Source organism: Marmota marmota, unplaced genomic scaffold (genome assembly GCF_001458135.2).
Source record: "Marmota marmota marmota unplaced genomic scaffold, marMar, whole genome shotgun sequence".
Lineage (NCBI taxonomy): Eukaryota > Metazoa > Chordata > Mammalia > Rodentia > Sciuridae > Marmota > Marmota marmota.
Genome location: NW_025999924.1, coordinates 6,975,364 through 6,989,991, shown reverse-complemented (window position 1 = coordinate 6,989,991; position 14,628 = coordinate 6,975,364). Strand labels below are relative to the sequence as shown.

Sequence of the window (14,628 nt, the reverse complement as noted above, 5' to 3'; positions counted from 1 at the left end):
GTTTTAGATATGAGGCACTTAGTATAGAAAAAGCTGGGGGATGTAGCTCAGTGGTTAAAGATCCCCTGGGTTCAAGCCATGGTACCCAAAAAAAAAAAAAAAAAAGATTTTTTTTCCCCCTGAAAAATGAGTTCTGAGGAAATCTAGATAGATAGATACATATATACACAGCTATCTTCCCCCCAAATATCTTTAACCTTTCATCAAAGTGCTTTCTTTTTTGCTAAAGGGAGGAATTGTGTTTGAGCCAAGTGTCTGGTACATAGTAGGAGCTTAAAGAACATTTGCTCGGGCTGGGGATGTGGCTCAAGCGATAGAGCGCTCGCCTGGCATGTGTGCGGCCCTGGTTCGATCCTTAGCACCACATACCAACAAAGATGTTGTGTCTGCGGAAAACTAAAAAATAAATATTAAAAAATTCTCTCTCTCTCTCTTTAAAAAAAAAAGAATCTTTGATCACAAAAGGAAGGAATGAAAAGAGGAAGAAAGGGAGGTGGGGGAAACAGGAGGAAAGAAAAGGAGGCAGGAAGACAGACATCTAGGTAATAACTTGTAATAACTAGGTAATAACTTGTAGAAATAAAACAAAATAAAACACCCCCATGTAATATAAATTAAACTGACAAGTAACACATTATATTTTCTATACTAAGTGACCTCATCTAAAAACAGAAGGCAAGGAGCAAGGTATTTGTGGGGTTTTTTGTTTTGTTGTTTTGGGTATTGGGGATTGAACCCAGGGGGCAATCTACCACTGAACTACATCCCCAGTCTTGTTTTTTAAATTTTGAGACAGGTCTTGCTAAGTTGTCCAGACTGGCCTTGAACTTGTGATACTCCTGCCTCAGCTTCGCAAATAGCTGGGATTACAGGAGTGAGTCACTATGTCTAGTTTAGGAGGAAGGTTTTAACATTTGCTTCTATGTGATGAGATTATATTTTTTCATGCTTCTAGGTTTTTTTCTGGAAATGAATTTTATAATCCTCCCCCTAAATGCTTCCCCAACTGGAAAAAAAAAAAAAAAACTTTTTTTTTTTTTAAATCATCCTACAGAAGCATTAGGCAATTTAACTAGTTTTAAGCAAATGAGTTATTTATCTTATATATGGTATCTTAAATTATAGAAATTTTCAACTTTTTAATAACTTTGTTCTCCTTAGAAAACTAGTAAATTGCCTATACTGCAGACAACATGTAAGTTATTGAAGAAAATAAAATCATCCATTAGATTTTTTTTCCTTAATATTTTCCACAATTATGGTTTTTATATTTGTAGTCATCACCAAAATTCTCAATCTTGTTTCCCTGAACAAATACCAAAATTCTCAATCTTGTTTCCTGAACAAATTGAGGGTGTTTAAGTCTTTTCTGTTAACTCCATTATCTGGATCACTTATGTGAGTCTTTTTTAATTTCCAATCATGATGTCTTGTCTCCTCTTATGCCTGGCTATTTTCAATTACATTTCTGACTTTGTATATGGAAAACTGTATAAATAATTTGATCCTAGAATATTTTCTTTAGAGAAAATTAATTCACATTTGCTTTAGTAGCCCTTTGAGACAGAAACAATCCTAGATTACCTTAATCCACTTTTTAAGAATTTAGATGAGTTAATATTGGGCTTTAGTCCCTGGAAGAAATCCATTCTCTTTCTCTCTCTCTTCCTTTTCTGCAGTGCTGAGACTGCATCCAGGGCCTCACACATGCTAAGCTAGCACTCTACCACTGAGCTATACTCGCAATCCAAGGCCATTTTGAATTCACTCAATATTTCTAGATTGTAACCATTTGGGCTTTTAATCCAGTTTACATGGGACTTATTCTTTTTCTTTTACATACATGACCAATAGTGGAATGCATTACACTTATTATTACCCATTTACAGCACAATTTTTCATAACTGTGTATAAAGTATGTTCACGCTAAATTATGCCATTATACATGTATTATCTTTTTTTTGGCATTATACTTCTTAATACACATATATACCACAATGGGCCATAGATTCCAATTTTTTTTCCCTCTATCTCTTTAAGGCTTTCAAAAGCTTTGTTCTGTTTTAAGCCTCTCAGCTTAAAGACTGTAATTGGCAGACATTCTTGAAGAAATGCTAGGCTTCCCTTTCCGGGTTTCCCTCTTTGTCCTGCTCTAGACTACAGTATTCTTTCATTCTTTTATTAGTTCTCCCATGTCTTCAAGAACATTAAAATTTTTTTTTTCTTAACAACTATTTTATTCTCAGCAATTTGTGGTTGATCTAAATTTCTTAATCTGTCATTCACAGAGTTTGCAACCATCACCACAATCAACTTTAGAACATTCTCATCACTCTCAAAGAAACCCCAAACCCCATTTTCCTCTGTCCCCAACCCCTGGCCACCATTAATCTGCTTTCTGTCTCAATAGCTTTAATTCTCTTGGTTAGATACCTAAGAGTAGAAATGTTGAGTCATGTGGTAAACTCTATATTTAACAATTTGAGGAATCATAAAATTGTTTTTAAAAAATGGCTACATCAGGGGCTGAGGCTGTAGCTCAGTGGTAGAGCGCTTGCCTAGCATGTATGAGACACTTGGTTGGTTTGATTCTCAGCACTATATAAATAAAATAAAAGTCCATTAACAACTAAAAAAAAAGAGAGAGACAGAGAGAAAACTTAAAAAAAAAAAAAATGGCTGCATCAGATTTCAATCCCACCAGCAATACACAAGGACAAAGCCCTTTTTTAAAAAAAATTATTTTAGTTGATGATGGACCTTTATTTTATTTATTTATATGTAATGCTGAGAATTGAACCCAGTGCCTCACACAGGTTAGGCAGGCACTGTACCACTGAGCTACAACCCTACCCCCCAATCCCCCAAGTAATTATTCTATTTTTCTTTTTTGGTACTGGGGATTGAATCCAGGGGTGCTTTACCACTGAGCTATATCCTCAATCCTTTATATTTTGAGCAAGGTCTTGCTACAAGCTGAGGTTATCCTCTAACTTAAAAATCTTCCTGTCTCAGCCTCTAGAGTTGGTAGTATTACATGTATTTGCCATGGTGTCTGGCTTTAAATAATTATTCTTTATATCCCATGTGTCAGCCTTAATAAAAGTGATAGAAATAATACATATACATATGATATATATATATATATATATATATATATATATATATATATATATATACGCGCATAGGTATTAAAATAAAAATAGTTCTCTAATGATAAAAGAGAAATAAAATAATAAATATTTTAATATGTAGATGCCGCAGCATAGCTACACATAAACATATGTAGAAGTTCAATACCTGATTCTATTTGTAGTGAGTGAGCAGTATTTAATAGAAGTAGTGATAACACAAGATAAATTGCACACCACTAAAGCAAAAAAAAAAAGAGGTAATATGATGTTCTTAACAAATAAACAGGCTTTGTGTGTGTGTGTGTGTGTGTGTTATGGTGCTGGGGATCAAACCCAGTTCCTCAGACATAATAGGCAAGAACTCACCACTGTGCCATATTCCTAGCAAATCAGGCCTTTTCATAAGTTAGCAACAATTCTCTTGTTATTTCACAGAAAATATACTTCCTAACTTGAATTGTGAAGGCATTTACTTGTTTTCTAATATGACCTTAGAAACCATATCTTATGATAAGAGTATAAAGAATAGATTGTAAGAGAAAATATTAATATAAGAGGTAATAGAAATAATAGACTTTGGGGTACAATTTCAGAATAAGAGTATAAGAACAGGGGGCTGGGGTTGTAGCTCAGTGGTAGAGCATTTGCCTCACATGTGTGAGGCTCTGGGTTCGATCCTCAGCACCACATAAATACAAATAAATAAAGATACTGTGTCCATCTAGAACTAAAATAAATAAATAAAAAACAGTATAAGAACAGGAAAGCCTAAGATATATAATCTGTGATTTTTTTTTTTTTTTGAGTACCAGGGATTGAACTCAGGAGCACTCAACCACCAAACCACATCTCCAGCCCAACTCTGTATTTTATTTAGAGACAAGGTCTCACAAGTTGCTTAGCGCCTTGATTTTGCTGAGGCTGGCTTTGAACTCATGATCATCCTGCCTCAGCATCCTGAGCCACTGTGATTACAGGCATGTGCCACCGTGTCCAGCTTAAATATGTGATTTTCATAACATCAATTCTTTATCATTGGGCTATAGATAGCCAGTGGGCTATTTCAGGTGACTTCATTAATTTAATATTTGATATTTGCTTTTAAGTGTTGGTTAAAAGAAGTCTCAAATCATTTATTATATCTTAAAATTGGCTTCACTGCATTTATAGTACTAAAATAGTAATGGGCTGGGGCTGAGGCTCAGCGGTAGAGTGCTCACCTAGCATGTGCAAGGAGCTGGGTTCGATCCTCAGCACCACATAAAAGTAAATAAAATCAAGGTATTGTGTCCAAATAAAACTAAAAAAATTTAAAATATATATATATATATATATATATAGTACTATAATAGTAAAATCCATTTGATACACACACACACACACACACACACACACACACTTAGAAATAATATTGAGTATAAAAGGAAAGAACGAAACCAACCCTTCATTCCCTTTCCACCTAGAAAACATACTTTTGACTTGGCTCTAATGAGCACTAGTCAAACCCAAATAGTCTCTCTCCTTTCTTCAGGTTTCTCCAAATAACATTAATGAAGGGGAGAGAGAAGAAGATAAAATATGACTAACTTCTAGGCAAGTAAACAAAAAGTAAATCACAACCGACATATCTAGGAAAGAGAGATGCAACTCAGGGAAGCAGATATGGATATATGAGAGGACAGTGAAGTAAACAAAGATATCTGGAACAAGAGGCAAAAGGAAAAACATTATAAGAACAGAGAATTTGAGAGAACAAGAAGATGCCAGTGTAATAAAAAATAATATCCTAAGCCAGGTGTGGTGGTGCACGCCTGCAATCCCTGTGACTTGAAAAGCTGAGGTAGGAGGATTGCAAGTTCAAAGCCAGCCTCAACAATTTAGCAAGGGCCTAAGCAACATAGCAAGACCCTGTCTCAAAATAAAAAATAAAAAGTTCTGAGGATGTAGCTCAGTAGTTAAGTGCTCCTGGGCTCAATCCCTGGTACCAAAAAAAAAAAAAAAAAAAAAATCCTAATCTAACAAAGTCATATTTAGATTTAAGGCATCTCTAACAACAAGGCCAAGATTGTCCTATTTAGGCATTCAGCAAAAAGAGAATTCTTTTGGGAAAAAACAATAGTGCAACATGTGCCTTGTCTTTTGGGTCTAGGACCTGAAGAGCTGGTAGAATTGCAAACTTAAAAAAACCCTTAAACAAGGAAGGTAAGAAACTCAGGACCAAAGCACTGAAGATTCAGGATGTTGTCACCCCATGTGTCCTGTAACACAATCACTGGCACATTACTCTAAAGAAACAGCATATTAAAAAAGATAAAGAGAAGTCTGAAAAATATGCTAACTTTGGCCAAAAGAATGAAAGAAGCTAAAGAAAAGAATAGGAACAGATTGCCAAGAGATGCAGGCTATCTTGAGGGTTTCTACTTTTAAGTTTGAGACCAGTCAAAAATTAGAATTTTTAAGAATAATAAACAAATAAGATCAGACCTCCAAAAAAGAAAAAGAAAAAAAAAAACCCAACTTTTCTTTTCTTTCTTTTTTTTTTTTTGGTGCTGGGGATGGAACTCAGGACTGAGAGCACACTAAGCACACATTCTAACACTGAGCTACACCATACTCCCAGCCCAAACGTTTCCATCCTTTGTTGTTTATCTATATAATTACCAACTATAAAATCAATAAGCCTGGGGTCTGACCTTAAATGGAGGAAGGAGCTTGTCCTTCTAGAGGAATGACATAATCATTTGGATAACATGGGAAATGAGTCACTTCCAATCAGATTCTACCTTTACCTATTACTAATGAACTCCTCACTTTGCCTTAATAAACCTCCTTTGTCTTATCTTCTTTGTTTTTTTGTTTGTTTGTTTGTTTGTTGGTTGGTTTGGTTTTTTGTTTTTTTTTTTAGGGCTACAAATACCAAAAGGAGTCAATTCAGGCTGCTCTACAGTGCTGGTATTCATGGCAGGTGAAACAGAGAACAGTTTACAAATGCATAGACTAGTTGATATTAAAAAAAAAAAAAAAAAAACTCATAGCATACCTTGTATGTTTGAAGGGCATGAGGAATGCTATCTATTTGAAATATCTCCTTTACCTCAAAATGGTTTATCAAAGCACTTGAAATGTTACCAATTAGAAAAATCTTGAACCTTCTTTAGGTTAGGATTTTATATATCCAGGACTCTCTATTTTAGAATGCAAATAGCCATAGGAAGGTAATAGACTAAGTCTCTGACACATCAGATTGTTTTGCATTCTAACATTAAGCTGACAACAGAGTCCTAGAAAAACAGGGCAGATAAGCTCTGGTGAACAAGGGGCAGAAGACAAGTATGGAATACAAAGCACTCCTAGAGGGTTACGCCTGAATAAACACCTGCCTTGGGTAATATTGGGCATACAGAAAAGAAAATGCAAAGTTCTAGGCCCAGAGAAAAGTGGGGAAAGAGTAAACAGGAAGACTAAAAAGACTAAAACTCAAAACCCAATTAACCATTTCACAATTTGTTTGTAGGCTGGCTGGAATGGTCAACTGCCCCAGGGCATGGTCCCAGAGCAGCAGTAGAAAATGAAGCAATCCTGAATACCAGTTCTATCTTTGGTTACCAGTGGTCTGAGAAAAGTAGGAAAATAATTTCTTAGACTGGTAATTGCCAGTGAAATATATCAAATTCACATGGGATACTTTTAAACCTTCCTTTCTATCTCCAACCATATAACTCATCCCACCTCAAACCAGGTAAAAAATTTGAAGAAGGAAGGGAACCATGCTGAGTAAGAAGTGAACCTTCATAGTGTGAAAACATTCCCCAAGTGATCCAAATGATTATGTAATTCCTCTAGAAGGACAAGCTCCTTCTTCCACTTAAGGTCAGACCCCAGTTTCACCAAAATGAGAAGCAGATCCAGTAGTCCATAGCAGTTGTTAAAATTCTTTATAGTTGAAGATATAAAATTTTGATTGCCACCTAGTGGAAGAGATAGAAAACCACATGCTACAGTGAGGCTAAGTAATCTACAAGTATCAAATGTTTTCTGTACTTTGACAAGCAAGAAAGTTTCCGAAGAATGGGAATATGAAAGATGATTTTAGAGAGCACAAGGATGAATGTTATGTTAGCTAGCTGGTATTTGCTGCAATGCATACTAGAAAAAGGTATATACAACCTTCTGATCCATCAGTTCACAAACATGTGATAAGCTAGATTAATCCTAATTTTAAAAAGTAAATAGATTTTTAAGAAACATCAAGTTATATTACACAGGTGGTACTCATATATACCCATGTAGTAAGATGACTCTAAAATGACTTAAGTTTTATAAATAGTTGTCTAAACTAGGTCTTCTAATGAAAAATACTTTCCCCTCAATGTGTCTGGTTTTATTTATATTTCCAAAGTAAAGTAATCCATATTTTAACAGAAACATTTTTTATGGTACTCACATTTCTTTTTCTCATCAAATAGTTTATGTTTTTGTAAGCAAATTATTTCACAAGCAAATTAGCACTCAGGATTATTAAGTTCCTGTGTGTATCTACCTTCCTTAAAACATGTTTACCTAGGGTTAGGGAATGTAGCTCATCTACTTGCTTAGCATGTTCAAGGCCCTGGGTTCAATTCCCAGCACTACAAAAACAAAACAAAACAAAACAAAAACAAAATAAAACAAACATGCTTACCTAGGTAGTTATGCCATGTTCATAAATAGTTGATGCCGTCTCATTTTGACAAGTTTCTTTATAGAAAATTGAGGTGGGGCCTCAATTTCATTATAGAAAATATATTTCCATCTAATCTACCCTGTTAACCAAATTTTCAGAGAACTGTTTGAACTCTTGACAACTTATTGTAATAGAATGTACATTAATGACCTATGTCCTATTGTCACAGTAGTCAATTATTTATCATAGAATTTAGAGGTTTAAAGAAGACCCTAAGCACTCAGTCAGCATACATTAATGTTTATATTCCCTGATGTTAGAACACAGAAGTGCAAATCACAAGATTAATTTCATTATCTTTTTTTTTGGTACCAGGGATTGAACTCAGGGGCACTCAACCACTGAGCCACATCCCTAGCCCTATTTTGTATTTTATTAGAGACAGGGTGATTTCACCGAGTGGCTTAGCGCCTCGCTAAATTGCTGAGGCTGGCTTTGAACTCGGGATCCTCTTGCCTCCACCTCCCAAGCTGCTGGGATTGCAGGCATGTGCCACCGCACCAGGCCTCATTATCTTTTTTGATGGCCACTATGAATGGCAATGATAATTTTCTCCTGAGATAAATTTCACATTGCCACCTCTAGATGCAAGACTGAAAAACTGAGTACTAGAAAACGGAAACAAAATTATCAAGATTAGCTTAAACCAGTTCTCCATCTCCTATATTGGTAATTACTGCAGCTCTTAACCAAATTAGGATTCTGTTGACAGGGAAGAGAAGGGGGCATGAATAATTCCTGGGTATCAACCTACAGTATCTGCCATAAGACCCTACCTCAAGATTTGATTTCTCTCTAAGGTGGCATCACTCTTAGTTTTCTACTTATTTCCTCAGATTTTATTTATATATGTTGTATTATATGTAATATATTAATTTATTTTTACTCAAATGGTGGCATACTATACATATTGCTCTGCACTGTACCTTTTTCACTTAAAAAGTTGAAGTCTTATTCCTTTTTGATATGTAATAAAACCACCTCCTAATAGGATAAAAGTATTCCATTGTATGAATATGCCATAATTTATCGAGTCCTGTAAGAAAAGACATTTTGGATACTTTCAATCTCTGCTACTATAAAAAAGACTACACTAAACTACCTTATACATGTGTCATCTGATACTATGAATTAGTGCTTAGAAGAGAAATTTCTGATCCATATAAACTTTGGAAATGGCTGCTGGCATTTGGGAAGAGGAATCACATTGAATTTATGGATTAAAATGTAAACAGCATGGCATCTTTATTTTAGAGCCTTTACACTGAGAGTAGAATCTGTCTTTTCATCATGTCATATTTTACTAATTCTAATATACACATTTATAAATAAGGATGTATCTCATAATCTAAAACAATTTTTAATTAGTTAGTCAGCAGACTACGTGACAGTAACTATTCCTGATGGCATGACAGATAAATGCCATCCCTGGTCATTTCAGTCATCAAACCATTTAAGGACCATTGGAGGAAGAAACGTGAATCATGTTGTTAGAAAACCTCTTGTGACATCTTCTGGTAAGATTAGGAAAATGCAAAACCAGTGTCCTAAGTAATTTGGAAGAAAATAAAGAAATGTGACATAATCAAGGCTCTTCATGGCATAAAGAGCAATTCTGTGAGGGGGGAAGAAAACACCAATTTTGATGATTCCAAGTCAAAAAGTGATTCAGAAGAATCAGATTCTAAATGTGATGTGTAAGTAATATCTTAACAGATACACTTTGTATTTTTGTTTTTATAACTGCATGAGATAAAATACCAACTATGTCTAAGAGTTCTTTCCATAAATACAAAACAAAATTTTAAGTCCTAAAAGATTACTGCATCAGAGCTACTGGCAGCAGTTTTCTTCGTGTTATATTTTTTAAAATGCAATTTATAATCAGTAGTATCTCGAATTTCATGAAATACACTCAATATTATCTTACATCCCTCAGGAGCATCATTTTAAAGTTCCTCTCATAATTTTGCACATTCTTGTTAAGATTATTTCAATGTATTTTCTCTTTTCTTCCATTACATTTTCTCATTAGTTTATTCATTTTTGCCTATTTTGTAAGCAACTACTTTATTGAATTCTCTTAATATATAATATATATTAATATATATATATATATATATATATATATATATATATATATGTATATATTTTAGAAGATTCTTCTGGGGTTGTGGCTCAGTGGTAGAGTGCTCACCTAGCACAGGCGAGGCCCTGGGTTTGATCTTCAGCACCACATAAAAAAATAAATAAATAATTAAGATATTGTGTCCAACTACAACTAAAAAATAAATATTAAAAAAAAGAAGATTCTTCTGGGTTTTCCAGATATAAACTGAAATAAAATTTAAACTCAAATTACCTTAAACTATCTGCTGACATTTTAGTTCAGTGAAGTTAAGACTGCTTCCATTACTTTTACTGTTCTATCTCTAGCACCTGGGATATACATCTTACTTTGTAAAACTTACTCCAATCCTTCTTTTCCCCAACAGAAATGTTGAGTTAAGTCAAAAAAATAAAAAAATTAAAAATAAATTATTTTTATTTTTATTTATGTATGAGGAGATAATAGTCACACTCCCAGAAAACATACATACAAATCCTGTAAGAAATTAGGTATCTTATAATCAAATTCATATACACTTGATTATAATTTGTTATATTTTAGTCATTAAAAACTCTAATATGAAGTAATTATTTTAAACTCTTACCTTTTAGATCTTAGATCTGATGACTCAAACTGGATATTCATAGGTCCAGGATTTATTTCATGATTTACTTCAGAGTTGAGAAGATGTCTAGAATCATTATCCATATTTGCCATTTTTCTCAGATTCTAAGCACTAGGGAAGCCCTACATAAACAGGAAAAGATAGCAGTTTAGTTTAATTTCAAAAACATTTTACTTTCATAAGTAATACATTTGAATAGAGAAGAAATGGAAAAGTAGAGGAATTTGCTATCTTTTTTTCTTTTTCTTTTTTGAAATGAGGTCTTGCAAAATTGCCCAGGCTGGCCTCAAATTTAGGATCCTCCTGTCTCAGTCTCCAGAGCAGCTGGAACTATAGGCCTTCAGTTATTGCACTTCGCTGCTAAAGATATTGTAATGAATTATATGCCTGAAATATTTATCAGAGACTGAAATGTAGTTACTTCTTACTTCACAGCTCAATTAAAAAAAAAAGTAAGTAGGATACTCCATTTCCAAGAATAAAACAGATTAGATTATTTAGACTCACTATAAATTAAAAAAAAAGAATTTTTTTTTCTGTACTTTTTGAAAGCACTAACAATAGGAAAATCAGATCATTTGTTGGTGAGTTAAGGAACCTAGAGGTGTAAATGACTCAAGAAAATTGTTGCTGCCCTAGGAGTATTTACTATACCAAGATAATTTGAGTTGATGTTTACAAAGCCTTAAGAAGTATTAGAGAAACAGAAGACAAGTTCATATTTCATTTAAAGTAAGGAATGATTATAGTAGAGCTTTACTAGCCTAGGTTTCATTCCAAGTAAGGAATGTTTATAATAAGAGCTTATTAGAGTTGGAGTTACCAAAAAAGTAATTTACTTTTTCACAATGGACTTGCCAAGTTTCTTAACAATGAGTGTATGCAAGTATTTGTGGAGGGGGAGCTATTATAACAATTTGTTACCAAATGCTACTGCTCATGCCAATTTTCAAAGTATCAAGGTACACTTAAAGCTGTGAATACAATTTAAAGTTAACCTACTTGGTAGCACTTTTAGGTAACTGACAGAAACCAATGTAAATCTTTCCTGTAAGGATACACCTTCATTGTAGGCCTTAAAGAAATCCTGTTAACAATCTTTTCAGGATAATGAATAATACACAGTCAAAAATAACCTAGTGCTGGGCGCAGTGGCATATGCCTGTAATCCCAGTGGTTGGGTAGGCTGAAACAGCCTCCTGTCTTGGGAGTTCAAAGCCAGCCTCAGCAAAAGTGAGGCACTAAGCAACTCAGTGAGACCATGCCTTTAAATAAAATACAAAATAGGGCTGAGGATGTGGCTCAGTGGTTGAGTGTCCCTGAGTTCAATCCCTGGTAGTCGTCCCTCCCCAAATTATGTAGGAAATAAAGTGCTATCAATGAGAACTTGAAGAAACAACAGCAGAAATAGATCCACAAGGACTTTAATTATAGAATTATCAGAACAAGATTATAAAATATTTATGTTTTCTATGTTTAAATAAAGAAAAGAAAAAGTAGAAATTTGTGGGGACAAGGGCATGCAGTACTGCATACATGGCATACCTTAAGGGCGTCTGAGTGGCAGGCCACTCACCTCATGCTAGGCGCGGGAGCAGCAGACTGCTTACCCATAGGTACAGCCCTGGGTGTGAGGCCATGTGTTGCAGTCCCTGCGCTTGCTACACAGCCTACTCGTTGATTGGTCATTGCAAGGACAGTTAGCAAGAAAGTGTATTGGTGGCTGCCTATAATCTGCCTAGCTACCGCCTGAGTATATATACATGATAACTGAGCAATAAAATCAAACCTGCTTCTTGCTCAGTCTCTGGAGGTCTTGATTAGCAACTCTGCAGCCACACTCTTCTCTACACTGTTCTGTGGACCTCTTCGCTGGATGAGAGAGAGCCTACACAATAATATTCCAAAAGTGTCTTACCTTATTTTGAAAAAATAGTCAAAATTTAACCCTCAATGGTTAGGTTTAAAAGTTGGAAGAGAAAATTAATGAATTGGAAGATAAGTCACAAGAAACTCTGTAGGAAAAAAAGAAAAAAAAGAAGAAGTTCTCTAGAATGGGACAGAGAAAAAAAGGCCAAAAATTTGGAAGTTAATGTATATGAAAGAGAGAATGATTAGGTCTAACAAACACATTATTGGAGAATCAAAAAGAAAAAAGATGATAAAAGGTAATACTTGAAGAGATAATGGATGAGAATTTTCCAGAATTCATAAGAAACCAATCAGCAGATTCAAGCAGTTTAATGAATCTGAGAGAAATAATAAACTATTTATAGGGTCAGAAAAAAAGAATTAAAATTATAGATCAAAGTAAATAGGAATGGAGTGCATCACCCCCGTGTACCGCGTCACTGCGCGGGTGAATGACGAGTTAGATCGGCCAAAAGCTATCTTGTTAGGAATTTCCAGCAAAATTGGGGTGCACCGAAACCTAGAGGAAGGATTTCCATCGCCCGAGGATCGGTTACTGGGGCTCAACCGCGAGTGATTTGTCCGCCCGGAGATTCAAGCTGCTTATTCAGCGGCTCAACCCGCTGCTAGAGACTGCGGCGCGAGCCAGGAAACGGCGTCCATAGAAACGACGAGCTAGCAACGCAGAGAAACGGCGCTGCTGATTCAGCGGGCTCCTGCCGGCTGTGCCCTCACTGTGCTCAGTGCTGAATTCTGGGTTTGAGACGGGGGAAGGAAGCGGTCCAGTTCTGTCCTCCACACCAGTCAGACTACTGAGGAAGCCAGCGGCCACCACTTGGAGAGCTGACGTCACCATCGCCAGTTTTCGACTGATCACAGCTCATTCAGCGATAGAACAGGTCTGTGACATTTAGCTCATCTCCCATACAGCGGGGAAATCACATAAAATCTCTCCCCGGCTTTCCGGGGGCGTGATTAACAGAGTGAGCGTGAGTAGAGGCGTGGAGGAAAGGTAAAGGCTCCTGACCCCCAACTCCTCCCTCCCAGCAGCGGTGAAAATGAAACCTGTTTCGCCAGCTCTAGGAGGAGGGGCTAGCGGAAGGAATCAAAACAATAAGGTTCCGGTTCCGAAAAGCCGTGCTCCACGTCCAGGAAACTGCAGGCACAGAGTGTAGTTTGAACTGCCGAGAGGTATCACACTGGGAAAGGCCTGGCTGACAGGAGAAGCCTGGGGACTAGAAACCAGGAATAAACCTAAGCTAACAGGTTTTGAGAGACACCAGTGGGGGGAGGAGGGAGCGGTCTCACACGGATTGTTTCCTACAGCCGGAGGGCAAAATCTTGGCCCGGAAGACACAGCACCACCTACTGGAAGCGAAGAAAATAGAAGCCTAACAGTGTCCCTTTTTTCTTTTAATTTTTTCTTTTTTAGTTTTAACATTTTTTTCTTTTCTTTTCTACAATTATACTATTATTTTTTTAAATGTAATTTTTATTTTACTGCATTTTATTATATTTTTTATTATCATTTCCTTTTCTTTTCTATTCTTTTCTCTTTCTTTCCTCTCTCCCTCTCTCTTTCTTGGTTTGCTTCCTTACCTTTTCCCCATCTTTCCTCTTAAGCATGATCACCCAGATTACGTACAACTTACTAAATGCAAATAGATGAATACTACGAATCGGTCCATAGTCTGCCTAAGCCCTTAACTACCCCCAAGTACTCCTGTCTATTCTCTTGTTAATATCCGCCTGCATTTGAGCAACCCCCCAAAGAAGCTAACATATACTAACCTCCATACCATCAAAGCGCCCGACCTCAACATAAAATCCTAAGTTCAAACCTCAATTCTATACATGCCATCAAATTCTGTAGGCCTCTAATTAAACTAATGAATTTACCTTAAATCACAATTAAATCGAACATCTCTAAACATTGTCTCTCAACACAAAGGAGAAATATTGGAACTATAAAAACCAAAACAAATTTAAAGAAGAAAACAGAAACACAGCAGTCAAACAGAGTTGGAAAGCAACGCGAGCACCATGAAAAAACAAGGGAAAAAAGGATTACAAACAATGCAGGACAACTTAAATTCACAGGAGAACCTAGAGGCTTCAGAAAAAT

General features: G+C 35.8%; 1 protein-coding gene across 4 annotated transcripts in view; it reads right to left on the bottom strand.

The window, feature by feature from the left end:
• The window catches only part of Slc38a9 (solute carrier family 38 member 9), a 109,765-nt gene that overhangs the window by 74,777 nt on the left and 20,360 nt on the right, over positions 1-14,628 (bottom strand). For 3 of the 4 annotated variants that reach the window (XR_007346352.1, XM_048800032.1, XM_015497297.2), the window contains exon 2: positions 10,572-10,714. Coding sequence is in view for 2 of the 4 variants with exons in the window: in XM_048800032.1 (XP_048655989.1) it covers positions 10,572-10,684 (113 nt within the window). In the remaining 2 variants the exon portion in view is untranslated. Of the gene's footprint in view, positions 1-10,571; positions 10,715-14,628 lie in introns of those variants that run through there. The other variant, XM_048800033.1, reaches the window with a different exon arrangement.